Below are 19,367 nucleotides of genomic sequence, written 5' to 3'. Positions count from 1 at the left end.
CCTGCTGATGTGAGAGCAGAAGCAATGGGTAGATTCAGAGTAGAGCTGCGGCATCTTAGTTGGTCTAATCGCTGTAAAGATTCCTCACCTACCACGAACCCTGTCTCCTTTGTTGCCTGGCAACAAGCTGCCACCCAAGGGCTCCCATGATCTGATCTCTTAAAATCTGTCCCCCTCCACCACCACCCTTCCTCTAATGTCTACATTTTTTACATCGCAATCAATTTTTAACCACCCATCAAACCCTCCTTGTCATCTTTACTGCGCTTTTCAAGCCAGCCTCTGATTTGTGGTCATGATTCACTCTCACAAAGAAGAATAACTTGTTATTGACTGGAAGTACAGATGGCTGTGATGAGAAAAGGCATAACAGGGTTTTACTTCAGAACATTTTGGCTTTCAAACACAAAAGTTTCATTGTGTGTTTATGCATCGATGATATATTGCTTCTTCTCGGCGCCTTTTATTTTCTTGTCACACCAGATACTGCAGCCTGTCAATGACTCTGCGGCGTTTTTCTGTTGGCCTCTTTCTCTCTCTTCGCCCCCCTTTTTCATTTAAGTATATTATTGTTCAGCTTTTATGTTGCGCTCAGACGTGACCGGTGCTGTTGTCACAAACATTTGTGCATGTGGTGCTTCAAACATAAGCAGAAAGACGGCTGCTTGCCTGCCAGTTAGAAGATATTAACCTATTAAAAACATTAGCTGAACTAAAGTGAAAGAGTCACTTTATCACAAAGAGCTAACGGAATTAGTCACGTCTGAGGCAAGGTCACCGAGCCGCCTCCCACACTTGGCAGCCGGCGGCGACTCCAGGGACAAACGTTCTGCACATTTGAAGCTACGAGTCATTAGCAGTGCTGATAGAAATGCACTTTAATTAAGAGTGCTGCATTTTGGACTTAGATGTCACATCTGAAGATTAATAAGTAATATCAGGGGTGTGCTGGTATGTAAATAGAACAGACATGCCTCCAAGCTGAACTGGTGCACTCTGGGTACCACTGAATGGAGCCAAATTAGCATTCTGGAACACAAGTGCTCAGTGCCCCCTCCTAGGCTGAAGTGCCTGGCTCCTCTTGTGGGCGAAATATTACCAGCCAGCTGCTCGCTGGATAACAAATAAGAACTGGAGCAGCAGAGGGTTGGAACATATGCAGACATTTGTGCTTTTTACACTAAATCGAGCTTGCCTCTAAATGCAGGTCAACAGAAGACTGTCAGGTCGCTGTGGTGCCGACCCTCACTGTCCTCCTTGTCAGTGTCTTTTCAGTTGTGTTATCAAGAAATTGAAACTTCTTCTTAGTGGGTTTGGACAACTGGGGGAGCCAAATGATGCCTTTCCCTTTGCATTAAACATTAGGAGAGCTGATATTTATTCTTCTCTGGCGCAGCCTGTTGACTTCCTGTTAGCACCTTGCACACAATGGCATAAAATAAGTCAGAGCTGCCACTCTTCTTCAGGATGGTGAGTGCGGTTTTATTGGACTGAATAAATAGCACAGATTCTGATCATATTAAGAATAACTTCATGGTGCCTATGATACCTAAACATTGTATTCATCATTTTGAATTAGTTCATTTTGTAATGATTGTGATTCTTCATTTTGGGGGGAGGGTCCATAAACAAATTGAGCATCTAAGGGCAGAAGTGTCATGTGCTGTGCAGCTTGAAAAGGCCTTTGTGGCTGTAATATTGTGCTATACAGATTAAATGTACCTGCCTTGGAAATGTCAAAGCTTCAGAGCCCAGTGCTTTTCTCTGGGACTAGGGTTCACATCATGGGTGAACTGGATTCAAAGATGACGCCCAGTCACAATGCAAAACGAGCCAAAATGTTTAGCTTCTAGTTTCAAAATTTGCTTCCACATGTGGCCCCACTGCACTGCTCATTAGTGTTTGTCCTCTTTTTAAACATGTTTATAGCCTAATACAGAATTATTGCCCATTGTTATGTTGAAATTCCTGATGACTGCTGAGCTTCTTCCACCATCAACATTCATATAAGCTGAATCACAGCCTTCTTTTAATTTTAAAGCACAAACAGTTTGGTTCAATTCGGTTTTATTTGTATCTCGCCAATACACAACAGCGATGGTCTCGGGGCACTCGAGTGAGTGGATAGAGGACAGAGAAAAGAAGAAGAGCATTGGGACACACACAACAACACAATTAAACACTGGGCAGGTTGATGTGGCTGCTCATCAGAAACGTAGCGCTCCGGAGCCAGGGCGACCTGTGGAAAGTACAGGGATAGAGACAGAACACACTATGGGAGAGAGGAGACAAAGTTAATGCCATGTAAAGGTGGCATATAAAAATAAATAAATAAAGGATAAATTAAGGATCATACAGCCAGCCCGGTGTAGCCACTCCAGCTTCCCATAACAAGCTTGGCAGCGGCCTGCACTTTGCCCTGTGTTTTTCTGCCTCCTTCAACCACAAGAAGGAAAACCACTCATGTGAAATTGTTGAGAAATACCAAGGTGTGTTACCCCGGCTGGTCTCCTGGCAATGTCACCTCAACAGATGCATCTGTGTGTGTCTTTTCATTTTCCAGCGGAGCATTAATGCAAAGGTAATTACGCGTGCAGCATGAGAAAAACAAGCAAACAGTATTCATGGAAAGGTTATGGTTGGAAGCTAAACCACCATAATTAAGTCATTAATCTGGCCAGACAGCATGTTTCTCCCACAACCCTGCAGTTTGGTGTCATTTACACCTGTCTGCTGCTTTGGGGCGTTCCGATTTGGATGATTCACAGTGTTCCTGTGTGTGTACGTGCATACATGGTGTGAAGGATTATTATAATGACAAGCGATCACTTTTGAGTGTAACTCATCAGCTTTGATGGTATTTTTATGCCTCTAAGAAACACAGGAGGTTAATGTGTAGGCTTTTCATTTCTATCACTGGGGTTGTTGGAAAATGAAGACCGTAGTATGTCACTACTAAAGCATGCTGCTGATGCTCTGTATGTATGACTCTCACTTGTGTTTCCCTGCTTTGTAGACGTTTGGCATCAGCAATTAAGCAAGGCCAGAGCTACTTCCACCTCCTGCAGAAAGAGGAGCAGGAGGAGAGGCAGCGGAGGAGAAGGGAGGAGCAGCTGAGAATGGAGCCACAACCTCCATTCTCCTCTGACTTGGACAGCTATTCAGAAGGGTGAGGCGACAATCCGCATCAGCTCCACTGGCCTAGTTACAAGATGTGTGTAGTCAGATAAACGCTATACTTCTTTCTTTAAGCCCTCGAGCCAGACTTTTCCAACAACTAGGGTCTTCATTCCAAAAACTATTGCACTTTTTACATTTTTTATTACTTTACAATGTCAGCAATAAGAAACCTGGTGGCTGAGAAGTTAAGGTGCCAGCTATGAACCAGAATGTCCTGGTTTCCATCTGATCTTTGTTTTATGTCTTCCCCCACCTCTCACTGTCCTCATTTCCTGTCATCTCTTTACTACTGGCTTTATGGCACCAAATGTATGTCAATCAACTTGGCACTGACAGCGTGTGGGAATTCTTTGCCTGGCTAAAGAGAGTGTTGTATGTTATACTGATTATGGTATGTTGCACAGATTTCATAATTGGATGTGTGTAATATTGTAGTTTTTGCAGTAGCCTACAATGTATCAGTTGCTGTGTAGAGTCACATGGTGGCTTGAATGTTAATTTGCAACACTGAATTCATCTGTATAATGTGATAATGGTCAGATTTAGAGTATGGTAGAGTAAAAATAGACACAAATATCTGAAGCTTTGTTCAAAGGCATCAACATGAATAAAATGACTATGTTGAGCCCTAGTCAAACCCACATGCAGCCACTACAGTTTCATTATAGTCGTGCTGTTAATGTTCTCATCGTGCCTACAAATCACTGTTAATCACGTCAGTCACATTATTATTCCTATATTCGTTAAGGTGGCTCGTGCCTGCAGGAAGTAGCTGGCCAGGTGGGAGCGATGCAAGATGCTGGAGGAAGAAGAGCCAGTCAGCTCGGCCTTTCACCCCTGTCCATCACTCTCTGACCTCCCCTCTGCTGAGTGAAGCACCGAGGTGAGTTTGAGATATATCTTTATGAAAATATTTATTTCAATGTACTTTGAACAATTGCAACATTTTATGGCATAAAACTTGAATGTGTGATTTTACTGGGCCACAGCAGATCAATACTGGGGCACGTGCCCCAGTAAAAGGGGCCTAATGGCACCTATGTGGACGACCTCACCATATGTAGTTTGTAGGTAGAGATATTGTCATTTTCCGTTGTACACTGTATTCTTTCTTCAAAAAACTTCAAATAGCCACAAAATGAATTACTGGTATCAAAAGTATAACATAAAGGCAAATCTAAAAAATCTCAGAAAATCAGTGAGTATCTCTCATTTCATCATCATTTACCATAGTTTGGTAGCACATCTGTGTATTGGCCCTTCTTGTCACGCTCAAACTGTTCATTCCTTGTTTAAATGAGGACCCAGGTTTTGATGTGATTTTCAAAACACTCGCCATGCCCTGCTCCACAGGAAAGGAAAAAGCGAGATGTTTGAAGAGTGTTTGATTTTAAGGAATTGCTGCTCCTGTTCCACCTCCTCCTGTCAGAGTGCCTCCTTTTGATTCGTGTCAAACAGATGTGTTGCTACACTTCAGCAAACATCACACAAATAAGAACAAACAGGCAGATTGCAGACAATGACAGATTCTCCCAGTGCTTTCATTTTATATTTCTTTCGCACAGCAGGTTCCTTTGATGCAGGTTCCTGCCTGAAGTGAAACCTGCATCTGAGAGGTTTTCTCTTCCTTGTTAGAAACTCTGGTGTCGGCTGACAGTAAACCCACTCATAAGTCAGATTCACAAAAGCAACATTTAGTCGTTTCTGTTCAGCAAATGTGGTGCAGTGCTTTGATCTTGATTGCAGTGGTGCCTGCAATCCACAAGTACCAGCTTTTGTACCAAAATAAAAAACACATTATGTTGTGATAAGTATGTGTCTGAAAATTATTAAAGGACAATGTAGGAATATTTTAGCTTTCACACTAGAAGATACTAGCTGCAGCAGTTGTTTGCTAAAGGGCCAAGATGTGTTTACACTCTATTATTATTTTTACCCCATTTATCATTCAGTGTAATATAAACTGCTATCACTTAATAGTACATTTTCATTACACTACATACTCTTTGGATCCCTGAAAGAAATATGAGCAGTAAAGTTGAGGTCTGGAAACCGGCCAGCATAAGTGGGGTCTAAAATTTTAATATGGTTTATAACACACTATAATGTAAATGGATATGAATACTTTAGACATACTTTAGACAATAACCTGACCAAAGCACCCTTAGCTAGTTTGGAAACAGTTCAGAAATGTATATATAGAAACAATACTCTACCAAAAATGTGTGTAAATGATACATTAACATTTTAAGTGAGTCCAACATGAAGTGAAGCAGCTGGGGCTGTTTTTATGGCAAGTCCAAGTCAAGTCAGAAATATTTATAAAACCCCCAAATGTGATGCATAACACATAACTGTAATGTCCATGGTTCATTTCCTGTTCAAAAAAAAATTTAAATAAGTAAAAGAAATACAGATTGCAAATCTTTAAAGCTTCTGAGTACTGACCTTGACTAACATTTTCATTTCAAAGCTGTTTTTTTTTTTTTCTTTTTTCTGTCATGCTTGAGTCCAGGCCTCAGTTTTCATGTGCACAGGTCTGCATGAAGCCATTCTAAAATAAAGTAAGGACATCTTATTGGTTCATTTATGAACTGCACTGAGTCACTTTTCAAACATTTTTGGAAGAGCAATGGCCTTGCTCATTTATCCACCTCACATTTACTATGAATAACTTTCCCAGGAGTGCGCTGTTGGACAATAAACTTATACTGTAGTATTTACTGTATTAAATTGTGCCATAAACCATTTACCTATCATTTATATAGTTATATTAGAGTCTGAGTGGTTAAGGTTTTCTTTCAGGTTTCCTCCATGCTTTGCATTTGTCGGTGCACTTCTCCACAAGGACAAATCTTCACTCTATAGTCTGTGTTTATGAAACATCACCTCCCACTCAATATGCATTTGCCCTGACACTGCATTATTGCCACTGCCAGAATACAGCCTTGTTTTCTAGGGAGACCTGTGGAAAATAACAACCCTGTTTGAAGGCTGTTACCTGACATCTGACAGATCCTGATCTACCTGCCTGACAGATAAATGGCCTTGTCGGTAATGAAAAGAGCTCGGAGCAATCCAGGGAAGCAATATTTGTGTGCAGGGGCGAGTGTGGCAGAAAATGGAGGCGGAAATCATATTGTGTTTGATGTGTTAGGAGAAATCATGGGAATGGATGTGGTCATAAAGCCTCAGTGTGAAAGTGTCGGGGTGACGGACGGCAACGCTTGACTGCAGGTGACACTGAAACCAAGCTTTTAGAGAGACAGTGTGTTTTGCATTTGTTCCCACTACAGCAACTCTTGTACTGAAGGGCCGGGCCTCTTGTATCAACGTTTTCATCATCTTTGATCTTCAACAGAAAACGTGACTGGAAATGAAGGATTTCATTTACTGAAGAGGGCGTTTCACCATTGGTTTGGTGTAGCACTGTGTAGCTTTTCATTTGGCCAAATTGCATTCCTGGTCAGAATAAGAGACATATAGAAAAATATGGCTATGACATCCTGAGCTATACTACTTTCACTTACAAGTCTGAACATTCTTTCAAATACATATCAAAATCTACTATGAATGATGATTCAATAAGAGCCAAGATGTCTGTCCATAATTACTGTCTCTCTGAAAGTGTGGAGATGTGAAGTGTTACATATTTTTAGTCCGTATTAGATGTGATACCAAATTATGTGTCCTGCTAATAGGGGTGTAACGATACAACCAGCTCACCATTCAGTTCAACACGCTCACAATAACACAGTGAGAATGAAAACTATTATAATTTAAAGTAATAAAAACTATTTCCAAACATTTTGTTTCCTTTTCAAACCTTTCTCTTATTCTGTAGGTTAGTGTAATCAGATTAGCATGTGGCTAATGGCTAGCATAGCTAACTCTAGTGAAAGTCAAGGTCACCAATGGGTCAGTCAAGAAAAACAAATCTCACCTGTTGCCCCCTTGACTTGGTATTGTGAGCCACTTTTACATTGCATACTGTCACATTTTTAAATCGCAGTATATTCTTCCACAGTGCGTTGCTATACCACTACCTGCTAACTATCACCATATCAACAGTCCCGTTCTTTACAGACGAAATTTATCTAGAATGCTTATTTTTAACCCCTCCTACATGCATGTTAGAGTTGGGTTGTGTCCCAACCTCCTGAAGTGTGGTAAGAAGAAGGTAAATAAATTAAACTGTTTCTGTTATAAATTTTTTTGTGACATTTCTGTAAATAATTAATACTTGACCCTTCTTAGGGTTGAGATTAATGACATGGTGTATTTAGAGAAATAGTTGAGCAAAAGAATTTTTAAGTTAAACATTGTCAGTTGAACCTAAATTCGTCATTTTTATAATCCATCATAACTCTTGAGTGCATCTAAAGTAAAAATGTATTTAATTTCAAATAGCTCTGTTGGTACCAAAAACGAAAATGGCTGATACTAAATACTGGAGTTCAGCATTTTGGGCGTCTGGATGGGCTAATAGAATATGTGACATTTATTTTATACGGTAAGTAGGGTTAGGATGTTTTAGTTGCTTGGTTTACCTTAAGTCAGAATGATCGTGATAATAGGGCATTGATGGACTTGGATAGATGTTGAAGTTCTTTGTGTGCTTCTGCAGGGAGGTCATCTACCGCCAGCTCTGCTGTCTGAATTGGTTGCTGGAGGCACTGACTCTGGATCGGTCCGGCAGAGTCGGCCCCCTCACTGCCTGCTGGGATCCCAAGTAAGTTATTCTGGGGTCAAAAGGTTATTGCCACCCACACACTCAACTGACCAGTGATCAGTTAGAACAAGTATGTGGATAAGTAGTTTGCTTTTAAAGCTGCCTAAGGCAAGATTTGTGTCTAAAAATACACAATGCGCCCTTCCTGTTTAAAAGTCATAAACACTTTTGCTATTATTGCCCAAACAAAGTGTAGCTTTTTTTGAAGTAACACTGGTGGAAAAATGTTCTCACTACACCTGCTGTGAAACATTTTACAGGCATCGTATTTTATGACATTCTGGTACTGAAGCTTAAGGTCGGAGATGCACCCGGAAACATTTTTCTCCTGAATACTTTAGATGTTTTAGACATTGTTCATGTTTGATGGGACAATAGTGCAATGGGACTCAGAAGCACATGGAGCATCAGGAGCATGACGGTGTCATTTACTATGGTGTACAGGTGGTCAGTGGATAAACTAGGACATTTTACTTTTGTTTAACATTTATGGAGAAGCTTCTGATCACATCAAACTAGAAGGAACATATTGTAACCGAGGAGTTTTTTAGGGAATTGCACAATTCGAGTGTAGTACAAATGACATTGTTTTTGTTGTATCCACAATATTGTAACCGAGGAGTTTTTTAGGGAGTTGCACAATTCGAGTGTAGCACAAATGACGTTGTTTTTGTTGTATCCACGTGACTCGCATTTTAGTTAAATCTGCACATGCATGGCAGTTTAGGAGCTCAGTGGTGTTCACACCAGAGCTGGATACATGTCACTTACAAACACGAATGTGAACCATCAACACAAACAGACTGGATGTAAACATTGGATTTGAGCAGTAAGGCCTGTAATGTGAACACAGTGTAAAACACAGCAGCATGACAGCAGTGACCTCTGCGTGATGACTGACGAGTACCTTCTGTCAAGTCCACGCTGTTTTTAAGTGAGCCACCTCGAGCGACGTTGTGTCTGTACTGTAGAGGGCCAGATGATGAAGAGTAGGGATGACCAGGAGCTGCAGTCACCAGCTGACAGTGCTGGATGAAATATAGCATCTAAAGCACCGGAGGGGGTCTGTGCTTAGTGAGGAGATACATTCTTCCATCTTTGTTCCTTCTTCTCCCTCCTCAGGGTCCAGCTCCTACCATACTGACCCACCACAGGGAGTTGACAGTGAGGAAATGGAGAGAAAGTGCAGAAGCAGCAGCTGTGTGGTGCTTAAACTCATATATTTAACCCACAGAGCTGCTGATGCATTGCATCTGTAGTCTGCTGTAATTCCTCAAAGGTAGTTCTCTCCAAGGTTCTGTCTTTACATCTCTTTTATATTTTCTTTCCCTTGCTTGATGTTGATTTATGATGATCTTTATGATCTCTCTCCTACGCTCATTCTGTCATGTTCCGTTTTCTGTTGCTTTGATGGTAATAAGACAGGCAGGGAGTATAATGATTTTAATGCTGCTGCTTCTTCAAGTGTTGGAGGAGACCTGGACTGGGAGAATAGATGAACTCGTAAAGTTTAAAGGCAACCGTGCTGCGTTCAGCCACAATGGCTCTTTGTAAAAATGTAGTAGGGGAATAGTATTGCACGCCACTGTAAGTCTTGAATAATTGATGGAAACATGAAAAAGAAAAGAAGAAAGGGGAAGAAAACAGCTACAGTTTTTTTTTATACCTAAACTTCATCACGTTGAAGCCTCCAGGACCTTGACTCTGCTTCAAATCCAATTTCTCTGGAAGTCTTAAGCTTTACGGACCAAATGATCCAGCTGAGCTATTACTGTACAGGAAGACAAGGAGAGGATGAAATGAAACATTATCACAAGGTTATGATGCTGCTGGGTCCTCCACCGGGCAGGCAGCTCTGATGTTGGGCATCAATCTGAAACACTGCACAGTTTTTACGATATGATGAATTATGATTTTGATAATGGCCAGAGCGGCTCTCGAGCTGTCTCTGCCTTGAAGGCTGGTTTTGACTAGTGGTGAGTTGCAGAAGGTCACTGGACTGATGAATGTATCACAACAGCAGCTATTATTTTCCATTTGCAGAGACCCTGGCCGAGGCAGGACCACAATAAGGACACTGAAAAAAGAGAGGGCCATTGAGAACAAATGGGAGCAGTTTGTTTCGACCAAGGTATTCCTCACTTTTACACAGTCTACATACTTTATTTTATTGATTTTTAAATTAACTCTAAACCTTATATCTTGATGCACATGCTTACATCCACAGGTGGACTCAATAAGCAAAAAGCATTATACTCTTTAGTGGGTGGCAGTAGAGGACATCTACTGTTGCTGAACTACTGGGTTTCATTCCACCCTGATAATTAGGCTGGTGACAGCGTCACACACACTTAAGGCTGGGTCTTCTATGACAGACAGGTGGAAGAGAAGGGGGAGAGAGGCGAAGAAGAGACATGTCTGGTTCCTTCCTGTTGCTCATATGCCGTCCTCAGTTGAGAGATAGGTCTATCTATTGGTGCCAAGCTGCCGTCTGTCAGCTTGTCAGTGTGTGCGTGTGTGTATATTTGCATATTTCTGCACTGAGGAGGGTCAAGTGTCCCCGCAAGGAGCTGATATGAATTTAGGCATTAAGGAAAATAATACTTATTTAAAAATGGCTATTATTACAAGAATCATTCACCATTTCTGGGATTTTTGTTTCTGGTTGATCTGCTTAACTTTTTTATGAATATCTGGCTAAGAACAGGTGGCTACCTGTCACACTGAGATATTTCTAGTGTGGCAAAACTGGAACTTGATGCAAAATCTAAACTTTAAAAGATCTAAAAGTGGTGAATGCCACGTTTTGGTCAGCCCCTAAGAACTAATATCAAGCTCCCCTGTTCTTTGTTGACATTAATTACACAGAGAAAAATTACGCAATTATAGCCTATTAAATTTAGACAACTGTCTGCCTTTGACCAAAACCAGCTCTTCTCAAGGGGTGTGAGGTCAACAAGCAACCTGGGTAATGTAAGACATGGCTAACCTAACAAGATGATCCAGGTGTGGCTACACCAGAAACATACATTACAACAGCAAATCTCTGAATACTATAAATTCAAGTTTGCATTGTTGCAAATTTAAATAGACATTTGAGAATTAGAAGTTAAAATAAAATAGCCCTTTTTCAAGACCAGAGTATAAATCTGGCAAAGTGTTAGACTGTACAAATAATTACACCTAATATAACAGAAGCTAATTAAACACCATTATATTATTGAAGGGTGGATTATTCTTTAAAATTCAACTGTAAAGAATAGGAAATTATTATAAGATTAGGATTATATGTAGACACCACAAGCACTACTCTCCTGTAATCTTCTGTGGTAGGAAATCTGTACTGACATTTCTGGGTTGAAAGTCCAAAGTCTGTTGCATTTGTGACCACAACACACTTTAATGTATGTGATAACCTAAACACATGCTGTCCTTTATGAACCAAACTCCATTTTATCATCTCCCTTTTCTTGCTCCAAAAGCCTCAGAGAGCTCATCCCAGGCGCCCTCCCAGCTCCTCTGCTGCCCTCCACACTTGGAGAAGATCTTCTTTCATGAGTGTGGCCTCCTTCTCAGGCCTCACCTCCACCACTGTGGGCAGCAGTCTGTCTTCTTTGGTCCCAGGCCTCGAGGAGGACATGGCAGCGGTGGAGACTGACCAACGTCCATCAGAATGTAAGTTGTCAAAACTGTTTAGCTAAACGTTTTAGCATGTTTGGATGTAGAGAAATAATGGAATAGCTTTAATAGGGGGAGTTAAACATTATTGGGTGGAGTAAGAACCTGCAGTTTTTCTGATCAAGCAACAGAATCATTTTAAAATTGAAAGGGTTGACAGAAGAAGAGCAGTAACCAGAGTTTTCCACTGGATTGATCAATATACTTGTTAGTCAGCTAATGCTAACACTAGCGTCAGACTGGAGGCTGCATTTTGTACTGATTGTCACAACCAGGCATCTGTAGTTTACACTGTTGCTAGGAAACAGGATGTGATTGGAGGGGCAAAGAGTGATTAGGAGCAGCTTATGGTGTCAGTTTGGTTTGAGTCTCACTAGAACCTCGTGGTTGAAAAGACATTGCTTGAACTTACCAAGTCATATAGCCTCACTTTTGTTAGCAGCAGCAGCATTAATCTGAACCCAATTTAAACCTAAATTGGACCTAAACTGCACCTAGAAGGAAAAAGAATCAACCAAAACAATCTGTCTTCACAAAAAAAAAAAAAAAAAAAAAAACCTGCAAGGGTACAAAATCTCAACATTTTTCCACAGGAAACTCGGACCTGTTGTCATAGAAACAGCTCTTTGACATTAACTCTGTCATTTTATTCCTGCAGCTAGAGATAGAGACAGTGTTATAAAAAAAAGATGTCACCAAAATTCCCTTTCATGAACACACACACTTGCCCACTCCCTGCTGAGTCAGAAATGGAAACCAAAATATAAGTTAGGTCTGCCTTTTCACCAGGACTCAGCACTCCTGTAGCGTATGCTGCACCGCTTCCCAGAGTGCATCACTTCAGGCTTCATAGCAGAGTATAATTAGTCATCTGATCTCCCCCACCACCTCCACCTCCTGTAGATTACAGGTTTTATATCATTACCTCCCGGTGAAAGGCTGTTCAGCTTGTTGTTGCTGCCTGAGCCGGTGTCAGGGTTGCTGTTGTTCTCAGTTTTTTCTCTCCCCCCCATCTTCGTTCTCTAATCATAAAAGGAGTCCAAAAATCACAGGATTACTTTAGCGTCATTGGTTTGAAGCAATTAACCGCTGTTCTAGCTAATCCCCAGAGTTATGTGTCAAACCCAGAAACTGATGCACAGCTCTGGCCATTGTTTTCCTGGTAAATTAAGTTGAAAGAGAAGTTGTCTGCTTTGAGAAGAGCACAAGAAGTTTTTCAAACTCTTTGTTGAAAAAAGGAATTGTAAAACTTTGAATAATTAGGAGCTCATCTGACAGTGATTTTTTTTTTTTTTGCAGTGCAGAGAATTAATTTGACACATTCTTCTGTGATAATTAAAATAAGAACTCTGTTTATTCAATCTAAAGCCAGTCAATTTGGAAAGGTTATTGGCTATTACAGTTTTGGCTGCAGGTTTGTTTTTTTTTAGCTGTTCCTCAGGAGATATCTTGCTATGCATTTTGCTAAGTGCTTCATCTCCCTGATTTGCCACGCTGTGAATAATCTTGTCATAGCTCATAGAGAACTTCAAACATTTTGGCTGGTATTTAAGATTTTAATGAATGTTTTATACTCTCTGGAAGCTTCAGGAAGATTTATTGTGTCATCACTGTGTGTGACATCTACTGTATGTATAAACTAGCTGAGTGGGAGTGCAGTTAGGATCAAGTCTTCTCAAGCAGTTTCTTGGTGTAGTGACAACATGCGAACACTAGGGGGAGTCATGAGATTATAAATGCAAACACAGGCAAGACATTTTGACTTTGTAGCTTTGTTTTACTTTACAATAACATGTGCTTCAGTGTAATACTTGCACAGACTCTGTTCTTTTTTGCACAATTACACCTACTTTATATTTCCATTAATTAGATTTTTACAGTTGCTAACATATAGCCTTCCTGCTTCTAGTTCTTGGATTCTTATAAGGCACAAGATAACTTACATTACTGTCAAAGTTTGAAGAAGGTGCAGGAAAACATGGACAGTAACAGACAGAAATCTGCAAACAAACTGCTACAAATAGTACATAGTCAGGAGCTGCTTACCTTTTTAGCTTGTCAGTTTCACCTTTTTTTACTGGTTTTGTTAGGAATTTACCAAAACAAATGTTAAGGACTAAAAGTATCCAATACTTAAGGAAAAGGCAAAAACCAGAAATAAAATCTACATAATCTTTTCTAAATGATTTTTAGACCTCTTTGTGAGGTCCCGACAGTACAGTATCTGTCAAAATTTAATTATATAGCAATTTCATACAGAGGAGGATACTCACTGTGCTTTAGATGAATATTAAAAAGGAAAGAAAGAAGAAGCTAAAATAATAGCCATTCATCACAAGCACATGGGAATTATTCAGCTACAAAGATACATTGCTTGTTATTGAAATGCAACAGACAAAAGAAAGGTTTACAGGCTACTTGTGGTATCAGAGAACCAAACAAACATAAAAATAACAGCAGTACAATAAGTGTTAGATTTTGACAGTCATATAATTTAACTGGTATATTGAGGCTGGGTCTTCATGTATAGAACAGCACACGAACAACAGAGCAATGCTCTGTATGAACTGGTGCTGGAGTAAATGGTGATTCTCATTGGGTTATGCACTATCAGACACTTTCCCTCAATTCTCCCAGGACACTGTGCAAAGTGATGTCTCTGTGTAAAACCTTTTGATGAACAAAAGTGGAGAAGAGGATAATTCTTCTTATTATTATTATTATCTGTAGGTCTTCGCACACTGGCAGATGTCCAGCAGTGGATCAAGAAAGAGCACCAAAGCTCTCAAACCAGCAGTGTCACAGACGGGTACGTTGTGTCGGCCAGTGTTTCACCAGCACTTTAGCTCATGACTTTCAATACAATGAGGAGCACCATTGTAAAAACAGATAATCATAGTAATAATGATTACAGCCCAGTATCATTACTGTTATGTTGCCTTAAATCCTTAAATTCCACTCCTGACTGCTGTTGATCCTCAAGGCTGTGCTCTCATTATGATTCAGGCACTGGCAATAACAGTAGCAAAGACCTTGTTTTGTAAATCAACAGAAGCTAATGACATGGCCAGGACAGTGGCCCTGATAAAACAGCAGGGAAAAGAAATCTGTAGTGGCTTCACAACCTTTCCCTCACTCACTCTGCGGGAGCAGCCCTTCAGTTTGTGTTTTTGTTGTTAGTCCTTTTAGCTTCATTCCTCTTCTGGCCTGTTCATAGCTGTACCAGCAGCAATCTGAAAAACAATGTCAGGAATTTTCTGCATTCATTAGTGGTATGTGAACAGAAGGACATGTTGTGAAACGTTATCATGGACCTAATATTTACACTGTTGTTAAAAGTGTGACCATATGATTACCGCCATTCAGTGACCGATTACATGTGCCAGATGACTGATCTTCTCCTAGCCACTAGTGCCTTCAGTAGTTCATGAAACAGTGTGCGTACCAACGTTTGACTTTGAGTAGTTGATACTCAACATTTTAGCACAAACTATGACCAGATTTGTCGCACATGTGCAGTTTCTGTTCATTTCAGTTGAATTCCTCTGACCTGTCTTTATGCAGGTACATGCATAGAAACACATAAAACAAATGTGCATGAAACTTAACGGCACATAAGAGTCATCATAAACACATAATGATACAAAAGGAGTCTGGATCATTAGAGCACACATGAAATACAACCCCATGCTAGAAACCTTTAATGCACTGAAAGCAACAAAACACAGGCACTGTTTCACAAAAGTGTCTTAAGGCTAATGTGATTTTTGACAATGGGACTAACATTATCTTACTCCTAAAATGCTTTTGGGAAACATGACCCAGAGTTTATTATAGGCACATTTATGTCCAATGATGTCATATTTCATACCTATTAAAAAAACGTACCTGTCTCTTATTTGTTGCAACCATCCTCTGTTTCAGTTTGAAAGCACCTGAGTCCAGAGCTCAGCCTTTACCCCAGAGAACAGAGAACCAAACTGGCTCCAAAACTGCAGCAACATCCCAACCTAAAAGGTGCAGCTGTGATCAAACCTGTTATTCATGTGTTTTAGCAAAAATAACCTCAGATACTTAAGTAGCCAGAAGTATGTGGCTTGTTTGTCTCTGTTAAAGTAATATACCTGAATTATGATGGTTTAAAAACTTATAGGAATGAATTCTAAAGTATATATACATACAGTTTACAGTAACATGCTTCACAGGAGTAAGCATTTGGACAGTGACTGTTTTTTTTTTTTTTAATATATTTTGTCTCTGTGCTCCACCACACTGCATTTGAAATGAACTGAGTTCTTTTTTCAACTGTTGTGTGCTCACGTCTGTATTGGCTGAACAGCGATGGACTCGCTGGCTTTTTTTATATACAGTATATTCAGTACCCAGTTCTGCAGCAGGTCAGTTATTCTGAACATACTGTACAGACAAAGCAAGCAACTAAGGGCTTTTAGGAGGCCAAACTGTGGAACAAATCACATATCTGGCAGCTGGAGTGTGACCAGGGAAAAAACCAAGTGCCATCTGAGGTCTGTGGGTCAGTGACAGCAAAGGAGCTGATACCACACAGTGTATGTAAAATATAATATAGTTCCCATATTTTTCAGCTGATGTAGATGTAAACAAGTCTTATTTGTAAGATGTGTTGTCACTTTAATATTACAGTCTGGAGTACAGCGCCAACACAACAAAAATGTATGTGACTCTATGTGACTTGGCATGTGCTTTTACAGCCTCTTGAACTTTTCTAAAGCTCAGACAAAGACATTATAACACAATCACAACAACAAATATTGTCTATCTTTGTGTTTGGTGCATCCAGCTGTCCTGCTGAGCCCCCCTCAACCATCAGTCATCTCAATGACAGCAAGGTCTCCATGCTGCAGGAGCTGAGGGCTGCCTTTGAGGAGAGGGCAGAGGAGGTGGCTGAGCGCTACATCAGCGTCCTGGAGCTCAAGGCCAGGTCTGGTAACCACCCAGACCCAAGAACAATATCTTCTGCTGGTTTTCCCAAACCAGCACTCATGTATCAACATGATGGTTACTTGCTGTTTTTCTCAGAAGCATCATTTATATGAAATCATTCTTTTTTTCCTTTTACAACTTGAACTTGAAGAGAAGTTTATTGTGTTTAAAGTGACATTTCATTTTAAAAAGGTTTGTGATTGCTCAGGGCACTAGACTGTGGTCTGTACAGTGTTTACTTTGACTGTGAGGGGTAACGTCCTCATACTACGTACTGTTCATACTAACAGCCATGTTTACTCTGTTGTATCATTCTGTGTGCTTAAAACACATTTAAATACATGTTAAATACCGGCAGTGCACCAGTACAGAATAAACCATGTGCCGGCTGTAAGATAATGTGAGTTTGCTGGTTTTCCCGGTTCCTCCTTTCCATTCAGTGTTCTTCTCCCATCTAGGGAGTGGCTGAACAGCAGTCTCCAGAGATATCAAGCCTCTCGTCACATGACCGGGTTCCTTCACCCTCCTGTGACCTGCAAGTCCCAGGAGGAAGAGGCTCCGAACAGCAGCAGTAAAAACAAGCACAATATGTGGTACGCAACCTGGTAAAGAAATGATCTGGTGTGGAATGTGAGGTGGGGTGAGGAGGTTCGTTGGCTGAGGTTGGGGTCAGATTTGTGTTTGCACGCATCTGTTACTGTGTATGCACATGTGATGTGCGTATGTACCGCAAAGATAAACCGTATTCTCATGTGCATGCTGTTGTTGGTTACTGTGTTTTGTTGTTTTTATCAGGCTGTCTACTCTGCTGAGCAGCCTGCCTGAGGAGGTGCGTAAGGAGCAAGCGGTGAGCCGGGTGCTAAAGAAGTTAAGTGGTTTTGCAGAGCAGCAGACGATCAGGGTTCGACCTCAGCTCTTTCTGAAGGTGCTGGGGGGTCTGGAGGCATGGGAGCTGTGTCTGCCTGAGCTGTGTGTGGCCATCCAGGTACACTTCAGACCCCTCACATCAAGTATCACAAAGGAGATAAAGTTACATTCTAAGGATCATTGAGGCTTTGTTGTAGCAGTGCTGATGTCCCTCTTTTTTGTTTCAGTACACCAGTTGAAATGAAAGGAGGATCAAGCCAAAATAACAGATTTTATGAAGAGTAGATTGTATTCTATGTTGGAAAATAATCTATCACCAGACCAGATTTGATCCAGATCTGATCCGGAGTTCGAATCTGGCATCCATTTCAATTTAACAATGAAAACCCCATTTAATGCAGATCTTCTGCCATAACTTGACCTGTAACAAAGGTAGAGCCCTGAAATATTCACATAAGATGCACAGTATAACTGCCTGTCATACCCTAAAAGATGATCTGGGTCAAGGATTTTAGGACACATTTTGTGTTGTTCTGGGTCTCATTTTTCATAAGGGACTTGTTTGTGAAATGTTGGGGAATGTTGTGCCATGGTGGAGGTACATGCGCTCTCTGGTTTCCATTTCTGGCTCAGCAGAATGACGCCAGGATGGGCTGGACTGGGGGTTGTGTAAAATTGCTGATGCGTGTGTTTTAGGGGAAAGCTGCATCAGGGCTTGGGACACCAAAGTATAAATGGGTTGACAGGAGTTTATTTTTCCCCTTGTTTAATCCAGTGTCTCCTACATGTTTTATTTCTTACTTTTGACCATATAAAGTATCAAGGTATCTGGATCTGATTTTCTTTCTATCTATCTCTGTTCTCTTCTATTTAAATGACCCCCTCCCTGTCTCTTCCTCTACCAGGTTGTCATAGAGCATGTGGTCCAGATGTCCAGGGAAGAATACGATGCCTGGCTGTTTTCCAGGGTCACTGTACCCCCACAGTACCACGGTGCCCCTCATACACCAGGTGAACCACACTCAGGAAGACCTGTACAGAAGGCAGAAGGCAGTGACAAATAGATGACACACACAACCACAAATGTTCTAATCTAAATGTGAGCTTGAGGTTGAAATTACCTAAAATAGCCTTAAAAGTAATGGGGCAAAAAATCCTGTTATCAGGCTTTTCGGCTTATTCACATGAATGGAAAAGTGGGAGATTTTAGCACCACAGAGCCAACAGAAAATAAAATGTAGATTAAAGATTAAATTATTTTTACCCTAAGCATGTAGAGGAAGAGGATAAACACAGAGGGTGCTTCCCATAATCTTAAAATGTCGCCTCCTTTCGTTCACTCACATCTTATCCTTGCGTCCTCCCACATAAGATGTGAGGGGAAAAAATACAAGGAGAGAGAAATGAAGCAACTGTGTTTGTAGAGGCATGAGACGTCCTTTCGTCCAATCTGTCATCTGAAACAATGTTAGCATATATGTTTTAAATAAAATGGAAATTATGTAAATATCACGTCAAAGTATTATTTCTACCTGATGCGCAGGGATTTTTAACCTGAATGAAAGCAAAATTTTATTCTAATGTTTTTACTGCCAAAAGACAACAGACAAGTCCTTTGTGTGTGTTCGTACATTTGTGTCAGTCTGATAAAAGACTGAGCGCTTTGCTGCTGTGTGATTGTCAAAGATCATTTACAGCATGTCCATTTAAAAGAAATAGACCTTTTATTTCTAGTATGTGTTTCTTCTAATAACTTCAAGTCATCCTTGTCCATTTATGATAAAATGTATTTGTTTCCCAGTGTGGGATGGGGCAGGGCACAAGCCTACTTCAGCCCATGTGTGCGGGTGTATGTGTGCAGTGGTAGTTCAGCAAAAGTGACAGGGGAAAGAGGAGGGATAGGAATGGAAATGATGGCTCACAGTGAGCTAGTGCAGATTTCAGGAAT

At 40.7% G+C, this 19,367-nt stretch overlaps 2 protein-coding genes across 3 annotated transcripts in view; both read left to right on the top strand.

Annotated features, from left to right (window-relative positions):
• Positions 1 to 18,978, top strand: part of LOC109973996 (coiled-coil domain-containing protein 60) — a 25,275-nt gene extending 6,297 nt beyond the window's left edge. For both annotated transcript variants that reach the window (XM_020623948.1, XM_020623949.1), the window contains 11 exons: positions 3,017 to 3,169; positions 3,929 to 4,063; positions 7,808 to 7,912; positions 9,956 to 10,043; positions 11,395 to 11,587; positions 14,321 to 14,399; positions 15,515 to 15,607; positions 16,410 to 16,550; positions 17,011 to 17,145; positions 17,348 to 17,537; positions 18,325 to 18,978. In XM_020623948.1, coding sequence (XP_020479604.1) covers positions 3,017 to 3,169; positions 3,929 to 4,063; positions 7,808 to 7,912; positions 9,956 to 10,043; positions 11,395 to 11,587; positions 14,321 to 14,399; positions 15,515 to 15,607; positions 16,410 to 16,550; positions 17,011 to 17,145; positions 17,348 to 17,537; positions 18,325 to 18,483 — 1,471 coding nt within the window. In that variant the 3' untranslated portion in view covers positions 18,484 to 18,978. The remainder of the gene's footprint in view (positions 1 to 3,016; positions 3,170 to 3,928; positions 4,064 to 7,807; positions 7,913 to 9,955; positions 10,044 to 11,394; positions 11,588 to 14,320; positions 14,400 to 15,514; positions 15,608 to 16,409; positions 16,551 to 17,010; positions 17,146 to 17,347; positions 17,538 to 18,324) is intronic.
• The window catches only part of znrf3 (zinc and ring finger 3), a 95,776-nt gene continuing 94,806 nt past the window's right edge, over positions 18,398 to 19,367 (top strand). The window contains exon 1 of the mRNA XM_020623947.1: positions 18,398 to 18,430. The gene's annotated coding sequence lies outside the window, so the exon portion shown is untranslated. The remainder of the gene's footprint in view (positions 18,431 to 19,367) is intronic.

Source organism: Monopterus albus, unplaced genomic scaffold (genome assembly GCF_001952655.1).
Source record: "Monopterus albus unplaced genomic scaffold, M_albus_1.0 scaffold317.1, whole genome shotgun sequence".
NCBI classification, from domain to species: Eukaryota; Metazoa; Chordata; class Actinopteri; order Synbranchiformes; family Synbranchidae; genus Monopterus; species Monopterus albus.
The sequence above is the reverse complement of the archived record's forward strand: the minus strand, read 5'-3'. Positions and strand labels throughout refer to the sequence as shown.